This window comes from Siniperca chuatsi, linkage group LG10 (genome assembly GCF_020085105.1).
Source record: "Siniperca chuatsi isolate FFG_IHB_CAS linkage group LG10, ASM2008510v1, whole genome shotgun sequence".
NCBI classification, from domain to species: Eukaryota; Metazoa; Chordata; class Actinopteri; order Centrarchiformes; family Sinipercidae; genus Siniperca; species Siniperca chuatsi.
In genome coordinates, this window is record NC_058051.1 from 19,302,394 (window position 1) to 19,323,883 (window position 21,490).

The 21,490-nt window shown below is 41.5% G+C and overlaps 3 protein-coding genes across 3 annotated transcripts in view; 2 read left to right on the top strand and 1 right to left on the bottom strand.

The window, feature by feature from the left end:
- LOC122883029 overlaps positions 1–4,613 on the top strand; it is a 244,426-nt gene extending 239,813 nt beyond the window's left edge. The window contains exon 5 of the transcript XR_006379535.1: positions 3,992–4,613. The gene's annotated coding sequence lies outside the window, so the exon portion shown is untranslated. The remainder of the gene's footprint in view (positions 1–3,991) is intronic.
- Positions 4,614–7,409: 2,796 nt separating this feature from the next.
- rnf114 (ring finger protein 114) lies at positions 7,410–13,041 on the bottom strand. The gene is made up of 6 exons (XM_044210815.1): positions 12,846–13,041; positions 12,118–12,268; positions 11,721–11,827; positions 9,629–9,743; positions 9,390–9,497; positions 7,410–9,294 (listed from the first exon to the last, which is right to left on the bottom strand). Exons 1-6 carry the CDS (start codon positions 12,980–12,982, stop codon positions 9,229–9,231), a joined length of 684 nt encoding a protein of 227 aa, XP_044066750.1. The 5' UTR covers positions 12,983–13,041; the 3' UTR covers positions 7,410–9,228.
- A 351-nt stretch (positions 13,042–13,392) lies between these two features.
- spata2 (spermatogenesis associated 2) lies at positions 13,393–21,123 on the top strand. Its single transcript, XM_044210814.1, has 3 exons — positions 13,393–13,842; positions 14,936–15,765; positions 16,767–21,123. Exons 2-3 carry the CDS (start codon positions 15,421–15,423, stop codon positions 18,120–18,122), a joined length of 1,701 nt encoding a protein of 566 aa, XP_044066749.1. The 5' UTR covers positions 13,393–13,842; positions 14,936–15,420; the 3' UTR covers positions 18,123–21,123.
- The last annotated feature ends 367 nt before the right edge of the window (positions 21,124–21,490 follow it).

Sequence of the window (21,490 nt, forward strand, 5' to 3'; positions counted from 1 at the left end):
ATTAAATGTAAAGTCATCAAATATAAAATTATAGAATCCAACAATAAAGAAAGCCATTAGATAAAAGAAATAAGTAACAGAAAGTCATAAATATCAATAAAAAATAATGCAGAATTATAGTAATGGAATGTGAAATATGAATGCAATTACTTTTATCACACCATATAAGAAATGAGGGATGAACATTTAGCACACTATTTGGCTGCTTTTTGCCGTTTACAAGTTTGGATACTGAAGACAGACAAATATCTGAACTTTTTAGCATATTTCTGTGCATCAACCCTAAATATAAAATGTTGCCTTGCTGTAATTTTTGCCTCCAAAGGACTCGCAACACTGTAGAGTGCTGCCTTTAAAAGTGATATTTTACTAACTAACTAGAAAAAGTACGTCGTTCCCCACCAAGTTATTTGATCTTTTATACCTTTCTGCTGAGATGCAGAACTTGTATTGAGGATTTTCCTCGCAGTAACTACTGTGCCATGTTAGCTGTATGACTGATAGTGTGGATGCATGCTAAACATGTCTGACATGTAGTTTTTGTTCTGCCTCATTAACGAACGGCCCGAGTATGAAGAGATCACATTAAAGGTAATTAAAATGACAAAAACACACCATCATTCCTAATGCAGCTATAATGACGGCCTAAGTGTAGCTGAATGCCAGCCCCCTCTATCTCTTTTCCCTCTCTGTTCCTCCTTCCGCTCATCCCTCTCTCCAGCTCAGTTGTGGCTACAGAATCATTAACCTGGCTCTGTGAGTAGGATGTGCTGACAGAACACTCTGCTATTGTGCTTCCTGTCATCTTCAGGAAATCAGGGCTTCCCCCTGCTGTCGAGGTAAAGCACCACTGGGTGATGAGCGATGCCAATCTTTCTCTTCGTTCCTCCTTTTATTTTGTTCTTCTGTTTCTATGTTTATCTCATTCTCTTTACCTCTCTTTATGTCCCTCTGCAAAAACTGCTTACACACAAAAAATGTCTTTTAGTAAAATATCCAATACCTGTACAGAATCCCAGAGTCAGCAGAGCAATTGAATGCCTAAAGTAATTATTAAATTTGCCTTTTAACTTCAAATAATTTATTTTCTTTCAGAACAACCACCCATGCTTTAAACACAGCACCAGGCTACAATATATTATGGTGGACAAAATAACAGGAACACTTGATTATATGATAAATTCCCACATGAGAAATAAATAAACACTTCTCCAACAGTTAACTGAAACAAAAGAAAAGACTACCGGGTGCTCACGGTTGTGAAATGGTAAACTCCAGGTGAATGCCAGGTGCTCTTGAAGTCGAATAATCAACTGTAGAAAGAGAGTGGCTACTAGGCTTACTTCAGGCACACTCACACTGAGCCAATGATGTAGTAAAATGCCTTTATTAATTAAAGCATGTCAGAGTATTAAAAATAGCAGAAAGGACAAAAAACGCATTTTACTACATCCTTGGCTCGGTGTGAGTGTGCCTGAAGCCTAGTGGCTACTGTCTTTCTACCTTTAACAGTCACAACAAAAACTGACAATCAAAAGCTTTATAGTAGTAGTATTTATAGCAAGACTATTATACTGGATTGCATGGTATTGTCAGGTGTTCCTGTTATTTTGACCACCCCTGTGTGCGTGTGTGTGTGTGGGGGTGGGGGTGGGGGTGGGGGTGGGGGTTGCGTGTGCATGCCCTGATGCAAGTGATGGAGTGGGTATGCTCTGTCATGAGCAGCGCAGAGTTGACGTTTCCTTTACATGGCAGCTGCAAGGCTCCAGTGATGTATCAGAGTCAGCAGAAGCATTGATCAGAACCGGGGTTAATCATTGCTCCGGGAACCCAGAGGAGATAGGGGCTGCCTGGGGAGAAGTAAGCCAGGAGAGTGGGCGGCTTCACCACAGGAGGCCTGCAGCTCTACAGTAAAGGAATGCTGGCAGGAAGACATAATCACTTGTCTGTTTATCTCACTGTCCAACTATCAGCTGTTCATAATAACTAAAGGTTCTGCACAGGTTTATATGCTTGGATGTGAGTGTGTGTGAGTATGCATGGGGCCGGACCAGCAATGCAATCCCCTTAAATGGACGGACTTCCGAAATGTGGGCAATGTGAAGCCGGATCTGTGCTGTGTCAACTCAGCAGTACCCATTCACTCCCCTGAGCTGGGGAGTTAATAATTCAAAAGAGAGATGGGGAAAGAGGCCATAGGCCTGAGTGACAACACAGAGAGCGAGAGGGAGACAGAGACCAGTGAGAGTTTGGACAAAGAGACAGCAGTAGCAAGGAGGAATGGAGAAAAACCATAGAGGAATAATAGAAAAAATGTTTGGAGAAAACTTAACGTGACACAAAGTCGTGTATTATTCTTAACATCTAAACTGACCCACAGACTACACCATTTGGCTACCCACTCCTCTCCATCCTCTTCTCCTCTCATTACCCATCCCTCTGAGATGACTCTTCCCTGTGCCGTCACCACCAATACTGTTGCCAACATTAAAGTCCAGGATGCTTTCTTCAAGAAACACACATGAGAATATGAAGGAAACACATGTGAGCCTACAAATAAGTAGCAGCACTGATAAACACACAATCCTGCATATACACAAATACACACACACACACACACACACAGATATACTTAAAGGAATGTCAGAAATGCCAGCAGGAAGGATGAGGGGCAATGGGAATACAAAGAGGTCCAGCTCCTCAGAGGGGAGGAAAAACAGGGCAATAAAACCGTCATGTCAAGCCAAGAATCTGCTGATGGCACACATACATATACGCAAGTTCAGAGAGACAAAAGAGAATCTGTCAAGCAGATAAAGCCATCACTTCTCCTTTTCATCCCTGGTTTTGTCCAGAGGCGTCCCCCTTTCACCTCTCCTCTGCCCCGCCAACACTTGTCAGGCAAGAGAGTCATTAATGTTTAGTTGGGCAGTGATGGCAGCGCTGACAGCACTCATCTGTCTAAGAAGACAAGATGAGAGAGAGGGACAGCCCATCAAAGGATGCCACTTAGAGAGTGAGAAGGAGAAATGAGGGAAAAGGAAAATGTAAGTCTGGACGGACAGGAAAGAGACCCATCTTTCTTTGCAAAGTTAAAGGTTACTTCACCAAGGTGTGGTATAAAATTATGCTATTGTCATCTCCATCCTCCCCTCCCTTTCTATCTTTCTACCCATCCACCTACACAGCCCCCATCTACCCACCCATCCACTCCCCTCCACATGCTTGTCAGCAGTTTGATTCAATACCTGCAGGTTAGTTACTCATTGAGCTGAGGAGGGACCGGAGCCCGTGGAGGTGTATGGACGGCTGTCTATGGGCAGTCACTGGTGGTTGGGGGCTGCTGTTTGATTGACAGATCTGCCTGTGTCGTCCATTCCCTCCTGTAAAGACACAAGACACAAAAGCACAGGAAGTGGAGGGAGGTAAACAGCTTTGAATATGAATGGTACACTGCAGAGGCGGTTAATAATTGGGAAGTGTTGTACTATTAATCTGACAGACAAGGCGATGTTGGGTTTCGTTTTTGTGCGCTGACACCAAACTGTACGGCTTTTACTTCTAAATATACAGATAAAGGATCTCATGATGTTTCCCATAAGCCATTCACAGTAATATCACAACCACAATAACGACTTGCAGTACTTTAATAATGCCATTATTCTGTTATTCACTTTCAAGCTCTGATGGACCTCTAATGAAACACTGACGCCATAAATCAGAACTTCTCAGAACAGGCTTTCTCAAGTTTATAATCAATTCCATTTTTACATTTTTGCTGCATTTTTCATCTTAATCAACAATTCATCAAGTTTATACTCTTTAGTTGATATTTTACAACTAATGACTTATTGATTACATGGTAACTTTTGTTTTGCAATCTTCCAAAATAGATCTGTTTGGATGTTTATGAGTATTTGTGCCCATGTAAACATGTCCAAATATCTATGAGTACAGTGCAGTAAATGTGTGTTTCCCTCCATCTTTCCAGATATGTCAGAAGTTAATGGAGAAGGTGCTTTGACTGCCGTGACAAGTTAAGTAGAAGGAACGGGACCATTGTCTTCCAAATCAGCTGTCAGTGTGTTTCTGCTGTCAGCAGTTTGACTCACTACCTGCCTGTTTAATCATCGAGCCGCTGCGAGCTGCGAGCTGCGAGCTGCTGGATGTGTATGGCCCACCGTCACGGACCCCCATCATCGCCACAACAGGACAACGTCTGATTGACAGATTAGCAAGCACTGGCGCTTTTTCAAAGAAAGACGGGGGGAAACAGGGTGGAGAGTGATGATTGGAATTGAAGGAGACTCGAAGAGGAAGTGTGAGGTAGGTGTGTTTGTGTGGGTAGGTAGGGTGGAGGAATGAAGGTTAACAGGTCTTCTCAATTGTATGTGTGTTGAGGAACACAATGATGTAAGATGTCCTGTATGTACTGAAAGTTTTGCAGTGGAAAGTGGAATAGACAGTTAAAATGAGAACATTTACAGGACTGTACAGATACAACTACTATCCTCATCTGTTCTCAACTGTGTAGCTACAAAACAAAAAATCAGATGTCTTAATGGCAGGCAGTTTTCCCCCGGGGCATGCTGGACCAGGAAGACTAAGACAGGAGAAGGGAGACAGTCTGACAAATAATGAGGATTCCTTTGAAAGTGAAATTGCCTCCCCTATTGGACATTTACGCCGCTACAACCAACATTTGTCCCCCCCACCCAGATGAGGTTATCCCCACTTTAGTCCTCTCCCCCTCCTTAGATTCCCTCACGCACGCCCACTGAGGTTTGATTTCAAATGGAAAAATTAATGGGAGAATAATAGCCTTGGGCCTTGCTCTCTTCCACACACACATCTTAGTTGGTCTACAGGGTTACACAGAGCGGGACTAAAATTTTGAGCCATTCGCCTCACTTGGTTTGCAGTTCCACTGTGACACATGCACACACACACACACACACACACACACACACCAGGGACCTTGCCCACCCCCTTTACACCTTAGAGGGTTTAACTTTCAAATATTAGTACAGTGGCTGTGCAGATTTCAAATAAATAAATAAATACATGAGGAAGCAATGATTAGCAATTCTCCTGATAGTTATATCAATGTGTTTCATGTTCATTTTCACTTCCAGGAGAATATTTCTGCAGAAACAGTGATTCTGAGAACTTTCCAAGCTTTTAGAGGGGCTAAAACTGGTGTGAGTTTTTTCAACTATTTTTTGCAGCGTTTCAGGGAGTCACATACAGTAGCTTAAACGGAAATTCAAAGTCCCTTGCTTGGATTTACACAAAACAGATCAAATGATTTTTCTCCTCCAATATATCGTATTTGATTTATAGTGACAAACTACACATGATACTTTTAGAGACAAGAGTAAAGATAAACTGTTATCCTTTGGCATAATGTTGGCAGAAGTGAGGTTTTAGAGGGCACAAAAATAAATGCACACACACAAGATGTGCAAGTTTCACTTCAGCTGATACAGGGCCAAGTTGGTTGCAGGCATAATTAAATCAAAGGTAAGTCTTGTTGCTCTTAGGCTACCAACACAAGAAGTGTGTATGTGTGTCTGGCTGGGGTAGGGGGTCGGTTGTTAAGAGTTTAAAAGCGGAAGAGGAGTTGGTGTAGAACCAGTATTGATGTCGGGGAAGCCCACTGGCACATTTCTGTTCAAACATTTGAGAGGACCGACCTGCCTGAGTTGCAGCGCCTGGGTGGCAGGATTCCCGCTCTTCCTGTTTCTCCTGACTTTGAGGAATTTTACGGTGAACAAACTCCCAGTGCTCTTCTCACACGCCCCACACCTCATCACAGATACCTGCCTCAGCAAAACTAAAGAGAGATAAGACCAAGAGAGGGAACTTTCCAGGCATTTGAGGAGTTCCTTTCTCTTGTCACCTTTCCTGTGTATCACACAGTATGTTTTTAATATCACAATTACACTCTCACTCTTTTTATGTTAGATATTCTTTTGCTAAAAGCACCAGGTGATGGATACAAGTCAGTCCTCCTGATTCCTACCTGACTGACTTTAATATACACCACCTCTGTCTCTCTGGCCAAATATTTAGGCAGAATGCACTGTGTGATGGGTGTGAAATAGCCTAAACCAGGAAGAAAGCCATCTTTTTGGACCTGGTGCCAAAAATCAAGCAGACAGAGAGGAGTCTTCCCTTTTCTAAGGGTAATGCCGGGCCCTGACTCGTGACTCAAAACTGTGCAATTTCAACAGCATTACAACAATATTGATTGAACTTATGGTGCATTCACCTGCAACTGTTCAAATGTCTAGGTGATAAGCACTTAAGACAGCTACCGAGGGGCATAAACCTACAAGTTCAGGGATGCTGAATTTCAAGAGATGTACAGTAGATGGAAGTGGGGGTTTGCAATACATTAAAAGAAAGCAAAAGGCTGGTGGAAGGGTGTCTAGGGTAGAGTGATGGTGCGACACTCTTCTAAAACAAGCCACCATCCCCACGCCTCTCACAGTGCGCCTGTGGGCACATGTAGCATTAATTGCTGCCTCCACAGAGCCTGCAGACTGCACACACTATCTATTGCTCGCATCAAAGAAACCACGCGCTGAACTTTATGAAATTTTTATTCAATGTGTTCACTTCTCTTCCCTTTTTCCTCTCTTTCTTCCTTTTCCTATTCCCCACCTTAGCCCCCCTCTCCCTTTTTAGGTCCGCCACCAAACAGACAAGAAAGACTTCTCTCTGCCATGTTTTTCGGCTCGACTTCCTTCCTGCCCAGAAGCACTTGAGTATCTCGTTAGTTCTCTCACAGCTAACATCTCCCCTCTATCTGCCAGGAGCAAAAACCTGATCGGGGGGTGGGGGGAAATAAAAAGAAAAGAGAAGAAAGGGGGGACTACATCAAGAAGTTTGGTGGGTGAGATTCTCTGTAGAGCTAGGTGAGAAACTGTAATATCGTTTAGCTACAGTAATTACAGATACAAGAAGCACACAAAGGAAAGAATAGAGATGAGAGGGTTTTCTCTCCCTGTGGACAATGTACACCGAAGGGCCTAAGTTTCATCATAAACTTAACACAAATGCAAGTACATGCAAAAACACATTGCAATATCATTGTTGGTACGATATAGCACTGCCCTGATATCTAATACATGAACAAAGGTTGGCTTATTTAATATATTCCCCAATTAGTTATTTTCACTAACACACACCTTTTGCCTGTTGCCTGATTATGACAACTGAGCAAATCCAGAGTTTCGATTGATGCACCTTTCACATTACCTTCCTTTTAACTGCTCTCTTTTTCTCTCTCTCTCACACACACACACACTCACTGTGGTCATCCATCAAAGTAGCGAGTGTTGTTTCTTCCCCCACACGTCTCATACACACAGGTATAAATCACTGCGCCTGATTTCTGGGGCCAGGGTTTAAATAATTAAAGCGCTTTAATTTATCAGGATTTAGCACCCCCTAACAGTAGGGCTGACAAAAGAGAATGAAAGATATATTGATAAAGAAAAAAAAAGGTCATTATACATGAGATACACATACAAAATTATTACACATTTCACTGGAGAGAAAAACGAACACGTAGGGCTAACTGGCACCTAAGACTACGTGAAAAGGCATTAAGGTTCTGCTCTAGAGCTACTTGATCTGGGTGTATTAGTTTTATTTACCTGTTGGTAGAAGACAAATGCAATCCAAACTGTGTGAAGATTTGCACTACTGTATATGGTTGATTTGTGATAATTACAAGTCATTGGAAAACAACAATGATGTGAAATAAGAGATAGACACAATTTACATTTTAAGAATTGAAATAAAAATATCCAACAGAAACTGAATTTTCGTAATGCTTCACATGCTGTCAGTTTTAGAACCATACAAATAATAACTATGTTGACCCCCAGAACTGTTGGCAGTGAAAAATATGTAAACTAGCAAAACAAACTGCAGTTTTTTTGTGATGAAGCATTCAAGACACTGGGCATGAAAAAACACACTACAGGAAGTTACATTTAAAATATTAAGTCATGTCAGCAACTGTCTAAAAGTGAATTTATTCTGTTAAAACTATAACAAATAACCCCACTAAAACCTCAGTTTCAAAAGATCAGTGACATTTTTGTTTGCTGCATTTGAACAAAACCCAGTTTAAAAACTAAGCTGGAGAACAACACATTGAGTAAAGCACATTTATAGAATGAAATCTGGGTTGAATTATGTCTTGCAACAGAGCCAGGAGGCTGGTGAGGGTCTGTGGCTGTCATGGATGGACAGAGAACGGTGGAACTCTACTGCCCCCCTGTGGCCATAAACATGCAAATAAATTCTCCCCCAATGAAAATCACAGACCTGACAGATTATGACACACTGATGGTCTCCTACTTGCATCTTTTGGTTCACTGGATGAACTATTAGCCCTATGAGTTTTGGAAGTCAGAAACAAGATCTACCAGCAGGCACAAAGACATAAGGGAGAAACATTACAATAAAGCAAACAGCCATCTCTGGCTTTGTTTGACCCTCATATAATTTATTCTTTCCAGTAGATCTCTGAAAACAGAATGAACACACACTCTCTCACACAAACTTCACCCAGAAACAGCATAAAAACAGACAGAGTTTCCATCTGCTAAAAAAAACTCAAAAAAAAACAAAACAAAAACTCCCTCTCCTCTTTTGAGGGTAAACATGCAGAGTCACTCGAGTAGATTATTATATATTATTGTTAACATTACTTGACCACTTCACCGTTTGTGAAGTTTGTTGTTTGCTGGCAATAGTTAGCCACCTAGTGGTCGAACCCTCTTATAACATCAAGTATTGACGACAGGGAAATTTAATTACAACTTTTTGGCTATATGACACCATGTCATCAATGAACAAACCGCTTTAACAAACATAGTTTAATAGATATTCAACAAACTATCAAGTCTACAGACTCAACTGAGGGGAGGATAAGAGATTATCACACCGGAAACACAGTATCACTCCTAAATCAGACAGTACAATGTTTTCTTAACCATATTGCGTGATTTATTTTCTGAATAATAAACCTATAGATTCATAGCAACAAGACCAATTCCCAGTGAAACTGATTACCCATAGTAATACAGTACCACCATCGTCACGATAGATGAATGATGATACAGTGTGTTGTTCTGTCTTCTCAAGACTTGACATCACCATCTCCCCTTCACTAGATTCCTCCTATGGTGGATTGTTCTTCACACTTCAGTTGTCCAAAAGGGAGCGCTGTAGAGCCTCCTGGATCATTGTGTGCTCATCTGTGGAATAATCCTGCATAGACATGGGTGAAAGAAAACAGAACCGGTGACTGATTATTAATAACATAAAAAAAGAAACTCCAGACAGTGTTTGGGGCCTCAACTTACAACAAAGGTATCATAAGAGAAGGTGTGTCTGATCTTTAGGTGCTGGAAAAAGTCTGCACTCCTGTAATTAGGGTCCCCCCAAGGCATTGAGGCACAGATGGGGCACACCTGGACAGAAACAAAGTGAAAGTAATGACGCATCGCTGAACACATTAACCCTAGCTAAATCCAAACAATGTGAAGAACCTTGTTTTTAAAGAGCGACTCTTGTGAGTCACAGTGCAGTGTGGATTTCCTACCACTTGGCGTGCATCTCGAGCATGATGGGTAGTGCAATGTTCAACCAGGCCGTCCTGATCAAGGTTCTGGCAGTTGCAGTATGGGCAGGTGAAGGTGAAGCGATTTGGCACTGGACTGTGGGAAAGAAACAAGAAACAATAAAATATGCTGCACTACTGAATCTGTATTGTAAATGTTTTTTCTACAAAAGAGATTTGTTTCTCAGCTATAGGAATATTGCACTTTGGATGTAATGGAAACAGAGTTGTTTGATATCAATATAATACTGATATCACGATATGAGAGAAGATGACATCTTTCTGGTTTTGAAGACAGCCATACAGCAAACTGATATAATTTTCTGAATAAATTTAACTGTTCTAACTGGGTGAAATTAATTATAAAGGCTACTACCTCATTAGTCTTCATGTCTGCAATACAAGTAACAGTTTCTCAAACTTTTATTGTATATAATTATCTCCAGAAAATAAAAATAGTCACCAAAAGAATTTAACATTATTGTCACAATATAAAAGCAATTCGACTTCTTAGAACCTGGATCTCATTGTTTTGGCTAATTTAACTACATGTTAACGCATAACAGTCAAGGAATACATTCCCCAATCACTGTACATGCAAGTGTGTGTGTGTGTGTCCTCCACTGGAAACATCTCTGATTATTTAACTGATGAAGTGAAAACAAAATGGCAACTCTGCAGTCTGATTATCAGGCCAAGGAAATACAAGTGTTGGGGGTCTAAGGGTGCTTTCACACCTGTAATTCGGTTAATTTGGTCCGGACCAAGGGAAAGGAAAAAAATTACATTGTTGCATCTTAGTTCTGGTCCGGTTCCTGTTCACGCTGACTTTTTACAAATGAACCAAGAGGAGTAAACATGAAGTTATTAAGACTGAAAGGTAACTCGTTGATTGGACAGTTTTAGCGACTGTCATCCTGCATCATCAGGAACCCCGACAGCAAGTCACACCGCACTTTAATGCTTTTAAAGTGTATATTAATGTTCTTTGGTGTCACAAAGAGCTAATGAAGAAATAACTGATTCTAAACATTATTAGTATTATTAGACTGCAAATCAACCGCATGTTATGAATAATGACTAACAGGTAGAGACAGGATGAAAAGAAGGCGCCTTGTAGGCTACAGTAATGATTCAGATCTTATTACTGTAGGATCGCTGTCACACACTTTTTAATGGACTTAATAAACTGACAAAGTACACAGAGTAAGGTACAAGCACAGCATTTTTAACAGCTTTTGACATCAGGGAAAACACCCACATTGACGTGCATATGTGTCACCATGGTTACCAAATGATTTGCATAAATATATACATGACTTATAGAGATTAATTATAAGATCGCTTCCTGAACAGATGTCACAATCAGCAGATGGACTTATTAGAAGTTTATCATTTGAAATGATGGTAAAATCACATATCTGCTATCATAAAATCCTGTGGTTGGTTTGTTTGCTGTCGCACCACAAAACGAACCACACCAGAGTCCGCCTGACAGCAGACTGAGACCCACCTTTTCAAGCGGTCTCAGGTCGGTTGTTTGGTCTGCACCAGGGTTTGATTGAAAGCTTTCACACCAGCCCAAATGAACTGTACTAACCAGGCAAACGGACCTGAGTTCGTTTTAACCAAACCAAAAAGGTTAGGTGTGAAAGCACCCTAAATGACGGTAACTGTTGGAAAGGTTTTACCTCAATAATCCATTACTATTTTCTTTTGCACTGCAGGTTGATTGCTTTGTTTACAAAGGGATGTGGGATATGGTAAGACAAATGGGAAGTCAAAACCGGTTTATGGCTTGTGTTTCCTTGGCCACATCAGACTAGAAAGTAAAGTTATTTCAACTGGAGTGCGAGTGTCCACAATCTCTACAGTGATGGTGATGAGAACAACATTATGCTATCCTATCCCATATTAAGTATAAATGTGTATATATATAAAAATATATGTTATGTATGCATTTTACTGCTCACTATAGTAAACTATTTAGTGCTTATTATGCAGGTAATACTGAATGAATAAACGAGTGATTTCGGACACAGTTCTGTTTTTTGTGTATCGCCCTCTATTTCACCTGATGATGGCAGGCTGGCTCTGGGCAGTGGTCCTCACTCCCTCCTCAATGTACTCCTGGTATTTTGAACAGGCAGCTGTGTGGCTTCTCATCTGAGAAAGGCCAACCTGAATAGTGAGAAAACACACATCAGTAACTGCTAGTGCACAACCAAAATTATATTATTGTTTTTTAAAGTGTTTGTAATGTTAACTCTGCCACTGTGTAGATATAAAGACTGAAGTTTAGACTCAGTATCAGTTTGTGCATATGCAGTTATGACATCTTCGGCCCCAGTGGTTGCCTTGTGCACGGTAGTGATTGGTCTAAACCCTTGCATGTTTCCAAATCCAATTCATAACAAACCAGCAAAGGTCATTCAGATGCCTTGTATTAGCTGATGCATCATAAAACATACCTGAGCTCCACATCCCTTGCAAGCTGCCACAGATGATTGGATGAGGGCCTCAAGCTCAGCGGCTTTAGTCCAGTGGCCCAGGCCGGCCCGACATACAGCACAAACTGGCTTCTGTGGACGCAAACACTCCTGCAAACAACTCTGGCAGAACCTGACAAGAGATGGGTGAAGACGTGATGATGAACAAGGGAAACAAGTCAATGAAACTATAATCCACTTTAATTTGGCCTCTGGTGACCAGAAGGAAAAAGCTTTTTAGTATGCCAGCTATTTATAGGCTGCATTAAAATACACTATAAGAAACCATTAGCTGTCATTCGCTGGATGATCCCTGTAAAGCTCCTATCTAGAGCTTCCTGTAAATCCGATGGAAAGTCCCCACCTCAAGAGGGCGCAGGGACTTGTAGTCCTTTTAAGAGGTTTGATGAGTCCAAGCAATAGCGATTTAAACTACAACTCCCAGGTGAGGCCGCCTCTTTGATGTAAACAAAACTGAAACTGATTCACAAAGCTTGCATTGGTTTTGCCAAATATTCAAGTGAGCAAAATAGAATTACACGGTCACAACAAAAGCAGGCACACGCATGCTCGATGTTTTGCAACTCTGGTGGCACGACATGTTTAAAAACAAGCCTTTCCCCCGTTATGTTTACCTCGTACCATTGAATCACTGGTGGTAGACGTGGGTTGAGGGGAGGACGATCGAAAAAAAAAGGTAGAATACTCACGTATGCCCGCATTGTGTTGTTACAGGACTCTCGAAAATTTCGAGACAAACTGGACAGACGAATTCCGACACGTCGTTGCTCCCGTCAGAGACGTTTTTCTTGTGCTGTGTTGCGCTAAACCCTCCGAGCATCGCCATTTCTTTTCTTCACTGACTCCGTCCCCCACCAACCGTTCCCGTAACGACGTCACCGGGTTCTGTTTCTTTTTTTATGCGCGAGGGCGGAGTTATCGCTGAAAGTACAACACATGATAACGTTTTCAAGTTATTGTATATAAACACTGTGGACAACTAATAAATAATAGTAGTAGTAAATATCTTGTTTTGTCTGACAGTCTTTATATACAGTCTATGTCCAAAACCCGCGGATATTCACAATGATATACAATAAAAAAACCCAGTAAATCCTCACATTGGAAAAGCAGGAACTGGAGAATGTTTTACATTAATGCTTAAATGACTTAAACATTTTTTTTATTTAAAAAATCGTATGAACTTGGAGCATAAATACATTGAAAGGAAGGTAAACCCAATTTCAAAATAACAAAGTGGATCAAGTGAAGCCTTTTTTATACAACAAAAATGGTTTCCTAAAACTGGACGAATTGCTGGACGTTATTGTTGTCGGATGTATATTGACCTATATTGTTTAATTGTAGCTAAAGACAAATATTTTCTATGCGCACACACGTACCAAATGAATGACAAACTGCACGCGCGAGCTTCTATTTTTGTTTTCCAAAAAATACTGTAAATTCACACACACACACACACACACAGACACAGACACACACACAGACACACACACAGACACACACACAGAGGTGGTGGTGTAGTGGTGGGCTCTGCATCCCTTCCTCCTCCCGGCTCCTTCTCTCAAACAACACGTGGGCCCCTAATGCTGGTGAACTGTCAGCACTGAGCGCATGCGCATTAAGGTGATGGGAATTTCCAACAGCTGAGGAGGCGTAGCTAGCCACTGCTAGCACTTGTTAAAGGTAAGGTGTGCGAGTGGTGGTGTTTCTGGTTAGAAAACGGCGTGAGGGCTCTTAGCCAAAACAGAATTAGACTTGGTCATACATAAGACAAGCTACAATTATTTTATATGTTTAGATACTTTACTCTAAAATCGCCAAAGAGTTCTATCTAGCGATGGACCGCCCTGCTAGCTAAAGCAATTGTTAGCTAGCCAGCTGCGCTGAAATGGGCGTTCACTGTTTAGCTTATACTCCGTAGGGGGCCCATGCCAGCGACAGCATCAGTCTTTGTCGGGTTTGAGATTCATGAAGAATTAACATACAAGCTGTCCTCAGGGCTTCTCTCTTACTATCAACATTGGTCGTGGCGGACTGATTTTGTTGCAGTTGATGCGCAATAGTAATGCATGGTGATGTTGTTAGCTAAAGGCATGTTGCTTGCTAGCTCGCTATACGAATGCTCGCTAAGGTTGATGTGTCGGGTAACTGGAATAGCCGGCCAGGTTGCCTGGGACCGATGAGCAGAAACCTTAATTTGCTGTGGTTCAAGCCTCACAGCATTTTAGGTTTACACGTATCCATGTCCATATATCGTATTGCGTTCTTAATTTTAGCCAACTAAAGCTGAGTGCAGGCTACCATGGTTTAACGTTACACTCGTAGTAACGTTGCCGATAGCGCACATATTCACTGGCGCAAACAGGAACGCAAGACAAAAGGAATTTGTCTGTCAATAGTGAATCCCAATCCTGGTTATGTACACTCTAATTCCCCTAGTCTTTCTTTCTTGGTTGCGTACCTCATGATAATCTATCAGTCTAACCTATTAGCTATACGACCAACATAAAATAGCCCACACAAGCACCCTCACGTCATCACACTCAGAGCACAGACATTGTTTCTCAAAATAGTGGTGCCTATAAACCCTCTCTCTTATCTGACCCAGTAGATTTTAAAAATGCTCTTAATGATGATCGTTACAAATGCACTTTCTTTTGGACTGAATTAACACTGACAGTCAGCAGGAAGAAATGTGGCCTAATGTTCCTTCTTTATTTGTGTGTGTCAGAAAGAGAGATTTCCATTTTTATAAAGCTCTCCTATGTCATTACAGCTTGGAGACAGCTCAGAAGAATCACACGATCATAAATGTGTCTTCGTGATGAGTGACCTTGAACTCTACACATGCTGAATCCAAGGAATGGAATAGATACAACTCTGCATTATCAGAGAGTGAAGCTCCTCCTGACCTCATCTTGCAGGACATAGACCTGTTTGTCTGAAAACAAGTCATGCTTTGAGCCAAAACCAGAGATGCCCATGAGAATGCACCCTTACAGGCTGCAGCGTAGCTACGCCAACTGAAAGCAGCAGACAACTACATCTCTTGTTTAAAGGATGTGCTGCTGATTGGATGCAAAGTCTAATTTCTCTTCCACCTCTCCAAAACGTAATTAACATTGAGTGTGTGCCAGCGTGTACAGTGAATTATGGTGATCAAAAATGATGCTTGAATGTGGCATCCTGGTGCAGGGCATGCTAAAAGGGGGGAGGCGTAAGTATAAAGTATAACAGCTGACTGATAGTCTGCTGTCAATAATGGATGCCAAGTTAAAAGAGGATCTGTTTCGGAGGTATGTGACGGCACTGGAGAGGCGTCTGGAGGAGGAATACACATGGATTGGAACTGCATCAGAGGGGGATAGAGGGAGACACAAGGACAGCGAGGGCCTACTCTCCACAGCCACAGCTCTGCTAGGGGCCTACCAGCCAGATCCGGGACAACGTTTCCGGATGGTGCGTTTCTATGAGGTGGTGGAGAATTCTCTCCGCTGCCAGAGAGGGGGCAACATCAAGAGCCTGGAGAGAGCGTTCCACACGTTGGAAACCATTTGCACCAACCTCTTGCTTTTCCCCTGGAAGAAGGAGTTCAGATGTATAAAGGTGAGTTTAGTTTATTCTTAGGATTGTCATGTTATTCTTACTTACAGCTGTGTTTAAAGCTGACATAAACCAAATATTTAGTTATTAAAATGTTGGTTATCACAGCATTAGCCATCAGTTTCCAATATTACTTTCCTCAGGGATGTATATTCACCATATACATTTCCCAGTCAAAGTACCTGAAAGTGATAGTGACTTGCAAAGGAAATAAAATATTATTGTTTATCTAATTTAATTTGTAGAAGTTTGTAGTGCAATTTTTAGATTTGAATAAAACAAATGACACATGCACAGACAGACAGAGAAATACAGGTTATCCCACAGTCAATTCTCGCTTCAAAGGTTCACCACAGAGTCCACCAGCTTTTTTCCATGCTAGTTTTTAATACTTTTAAGACTGCAGTGATGTTTGAGCACTAATATGTACAGAGGCAGTACAGAATCTTTACAGATTCATTTTGAGGATGTGTAGGCTGCAATTTACCTTTTTTGTTGGCTCTTTGTCTCCATTGTTGATCAGGTACCTAATGTATATAAAGAATACAGTAACATAAGGCTACCCAACATTAGCAGCTGACTTATTAACTGTATTGTAGGATGTATTATTATTAACACATACAACATACTCTTTTATAATTCTTGTCTAATTTAGTATTTTGTTTGTTAGAGTATTGTCTAATCACAACACCATACAGTGTGTTTATATGTAAACAAAAGGGTTTCCCCTCCACCAAATTTTGAAACAGGGTTGGAACCTGCTATCCCTCGTAAATTGCTTGTCCTGTTTTTTAATACTTTTTAAATCTTTTGTGACATAATATTTTCTTATGCTGTTAAAAGTTTTACATCTGTAATGTTAGTAAACACAGTAGCAAAACAAACCTATATTTTGAATTATATGATATCAGAGTTAATGCATGTGAGGTCAGTTTTTTGGGTAGATTAGAGCTTTATCGTGTCAAGCTGTTTTAGTTATTAAATTAAATCCATTTCTCTTTTAGACCTTCACTGGCCCATACGTGTACCATCTGCAGTCTGCTATTTCTGATGCTGAACTCCGATCTCTAATGCGCACCATCGGCTACGCCTGTGACCATGATACGCAGTTCCATTTGCAGGAACACCCAGGAGGCGCAAATCATCTCCGCCAGTTGGCATTTGAGCTCTTCCTGGCCCAGGCAGAGTGTCGTCTTCTGGGAGAGGTAGTGGCTCTGGCCCGTGGTTCAGCCTCAGAGCTAGAGGCCCTGGAACTCCGCAGAGGTTGCAGAGATGATGCAGCTGGCTGTGCTGAGGCGCTCCGCAGGCGCGACAGCCTTGGGGCAGATATGGCTCGGCTGTCTGTGCGGCCGTTGGATATAGAGAGGCCTCATGCCCACCACCTGAGGCGGGGTAGCCGACCGTCTAAATCGGTGGATGTTACAGATGGGGCTGGTCACTGGCACGCAGCAGTTAGCAAGCCTGTCTTGAAGGCCTCATTGAGTCTGAGGAAGGAGCCTCTGTTTGTGGATGCAGAGGAGGATATGAAGGATGAGATCATCAGGCCCAGCACATCAGCGTCTCTCTTCTCTGTGGCAGCTCCACCTTCCTATAGCCCTGTTGCGGATTTCTTCCCAATTCAGTCACCTCCCCCAGCGGATGCTTACACATCCTACCACCTGTCCTCTTTGGATGAGATTGACTTGTACACAGAGAGGGGTGTTGCTGGGACGGGAGGAAGGCAGACCCCCTCTCGACCTGCATCCAGAGAGCCTCGGGAGGCAAGGGATGGGTGGCTGCTCAAAGCTCATGGTGGTGTGAAGTGTCAGGGTTGTGGGCTGGGCTGCTCCACTATGACCTCCTGCCAGAGGTGTGACATGATCCTCTGTTCTGCCTGTCATGATGTGGACCCCTCCCCTTGCTGTGGCCTCCAGGACTACCACCCCAAATCCCCACGACCCCTTGATGGATACATTCCTGTGAAGGAAAAGCTCTCTGTCTACTCTAATGCTCACTCCCACTCCCATCTCCATCCACACCCTCTGACACTGACCCACTCACACTCTCACCCCCACCCTCACCCCCAGATGGTGGAGAAACCCCTCATGTCTACTAAGCTGTTTCCAAGCAAGTCTGTTGCCTTGACAACGCCAAAGGGAGGCAGCAGCGAGCGGATAAGCTTGGGGGGTTCGCGATGCGGGTTTTGCAACAAGCCAGGTGCATCACACACCTGTGTGAACTGCTCTAAGGTGTCATGTGACTCGTGCATGGGCTTGTATGCAAAGGATATCTGCACGCGAAAGAACCCCCAGCACAGCTTTGTGCCCAACCATCAGCTCAACTTCAAATCTGGCACCATATCTCACCTGGTGTACCGATGAATCATGCAGACAGAATATTTGTTTCTCCCTCCTAGTCCCCTCCCTTAATCCTCTGCGTAGTCTCGCACTATTGCTTTAGCTCTGTTCCTGTTTAAACAGTTCATTCACTATCTTCCCCTTTAACTGATGGTCTTTTCGCTCTCTCTAACCCTCTCTTGAACTTTGTACATTTTCTCTTACTGTTAGTAGGGCCCTGGAATGCACATGCCACAGAGAGCCATATCGTCTGCCCATCTCTCTGCCTTGTACAAGTTCAGGCCTTTTATCTATTTCTTCTTCTTTTTATCTTGCTACCTGCTCTTGAGTAGTCATGTGATGTTGTAGCGCTTCCCAAATTCCTCAAATTCTGTCCTCCTCAAAAGGGAGACTGGAGAAAAGAGTAATTCCTTCTCATTTTGAATGAATTCCGTCCAAATGAACATATATACTTTGCCTAACTTCTCAGCTAAAAAATCCTCCAATATATATACACAGTATATATATATGTGTGTGAGTGTGTGAGTGTGTGCGTGTGTAGAAAAGACCTCAGAGCTTGCATTGTGACAAAGGAGATCTTTTTAAACTTGAAAAATAGTAGGGAAAACAGAGAAAACATACACTGGAAGTCAATAAGTCAATAGTATATATTTTTAATCTCTATTCTCTAGAACATTGTGAGACTGTTAAATGGGCATGAGGTCTGTCATTGGGATTTTTGGGGTATAAACTTATGTCTGTGGGTGTGGGGTGTGCGATATCTCAAAGGGACATATTGAGACAATGGTCAGATGCCATATATTCTATTTAAAAGATTATGCCATGTAAATTAACCCTCAATTGTTTCTGGTTATATGAGGTTTAAATGCTGCTGTTGACTTGAGACATTGAAGATATGTGGCGTTGACTTATTTCTGGTAAATAGCCTGTTGAGTTGTGTCAGTTCCAAGCCCCCCATCCCCTCTCATTACACTCCTTAAGCCTTCATGGTCCACGATGTTGTAGTGCACCCTTACCAGATCAGTTGTTCCCTGTCAGTCTCAGGTGGAGTCACAGGAAGTCTCACGTGTGAGCATTTAGACAGTATGAAAGTGTATACTACAGTTTCTGTCTACCTCAAGTGGCTTCAGCTTATATACCCAGTTTGACATTGTGGTTTCAAACTAGCCCTTGAAACCTAAGAAATACTTAAATTATTCTTCTCTAATTTGCAACTGGCGTTTTTAACTGAATAGAAAACATCTCTTACAATCAGCTGATTCAGTCACTTTTGAAGGTTAGCAGAGGTTATTTATTTTGTGACTTAATCCTGGGCTTTGTCATCTGAACAAATAGCACAAGGTTTTCTGTCTTGTGGCTGTTTACAGTGTCTGTATATACAGCGGGTGGACACAAAAACACGAACACCTGTAAATTATAATGCAATTCAATACAATAGCCCTGCGACAAATACTACCTTTGTGAAGCCTAAACTGTTAAGTTTGATTGAAACTGTCAGAAAGGTGCTAATTTAGTTTTGTGGTAATTTTTGAACCTGTATTTTGTGGTAGTGCACTGGATTGCATTGTAGTGTAAGTTGTCTCCGTTTTTTCACATTGACATAAGACAGAAACCTCTTATAATATGTCGCAGTTCAGTGCAACATTTTAGCTTTGCAAAGGTAGTATTTATCACATGGCTATTGTTGTTGTGTTCACACAGTGATCGCCAATGTGTAGTCATTTAAGACTGGTGGTGACATTCCCAGTTATATTAAGACCCTGAAAACCCTCTCTGAGGGCCTTGATTTGGGGTGATTTGGTGCATGAGGTTATCATGAGTTTCCTCAAGCAAGCCTCTGCCATTTGCTGTGGAATTTTCATTAAACTAATTTATTGGTATACTTCAAAGGGCTGGGGCCATCACAGGTAAATAAACTCTGCTAATATGTAAACTGAGTGTCATACATTTTGAGGGTACCTTTCATGATTAGGCTTAAATTCTCCATGCAAGAGAAAAATTAACGCGTTAGATTGCAATTGACAGTCACCAAGGGCTAATTTTAAATCACATTTCATTTAGAAAAAGTCCAGGTTATTTTGACAATCGTTTAGGATCATGTTATCCTTTATGTTCTGTCAGGAATAACCTCTAAATGCCTTAAGCTCATTTAGCTGTCTTATCGTAGAATTCTTTTTTTCTTTTTTTTGTTTTTCCGGTGTCATCATTTACATTGTTTTGTGTTTTACCAGCATGTAGGTTAAACATTAACATGGTTTTGCCAGGCTACATGAACTAAATGCATAGCTTGTTCTATGACAGCTAAGAAAAGAATTCAGAGTAATTCAAAACTACACACAAGAATGGTTTAACCACCACACGGTGTCTATATTGAACCATGCGTATTAACAGAATTATGCAGCAATTCACACTTTGTAGATCAATCAATATACTATGTGCTTACAGGGGTTAATATCTGTAATAATAACCATGTTTTGCCTGGACGTCAAACTTCATATATATTTAGTTTTGCTTACAGATATTACCTAAACACTCACACTCACTCACACTTCTGTTCATTCCTTCCCTTTAAAACTGAGTTTTGTGTCTTTATCATATTAAACAACATAAAGAAGGGATGTTTTGATGCCATTTGGATGTAGCTTAAGGGTTCTTTGAGAGATCTTCTTGGGTCAACATTAGCTAACTTGGGTATCACAAAAGTCTTGAGTGACCTTAGTGGGAGGTGTGCAATTGTTTTGTTTTTTTCATCCAATGAAGCCTTTCTAAATAGTTTGAATATTTATCATAGATATATTTCAGTTACTCGAGTCTGTTGATCACAAATCATACCAGCAACAAAGATGACTTTCAGTATTGAGCCATGTTGCGAGAGTGATCATTTTGCCAAATGAAGAACAAAGCTTTTATTGGAGTAGAAAACAAGATCCTTTTGCTTGCCCAGATGCACAGTTAATGTAACATATATATCTGTGGTTTTGCTCAAGTTTAGCCTTGTGTCTCTAGATGTTGGCCTTTTAAGAAGCCTAGAAATGAATCATCAACATAGATACCTACTTGCACACCATGGGACGTGGATGTGACTCGGATCAGTGGACTGATAATTTGTGTAGGTCACTACAAAGGGCTAAACAGTCTTCAAGGCTGCTGCTAAGTTTGTGGGCACTGTTTTAATCTTTTAGTGAATAACTGACTTGTCATAGGTAAATATCTGATGTGGAGCTTACTTTACATTCATCAGTGGATGTGAATTACTGATGTTGGAAAAACAAAAGAGCTATTTTTATTTAGTGTCATGGAATACATTGAGCCATTTGAACATGATTGGTTTAACCCACACCGGACACACTCAAGTCATTGTGGAAGTCAATACACCCTTTACCTCTTTGTGT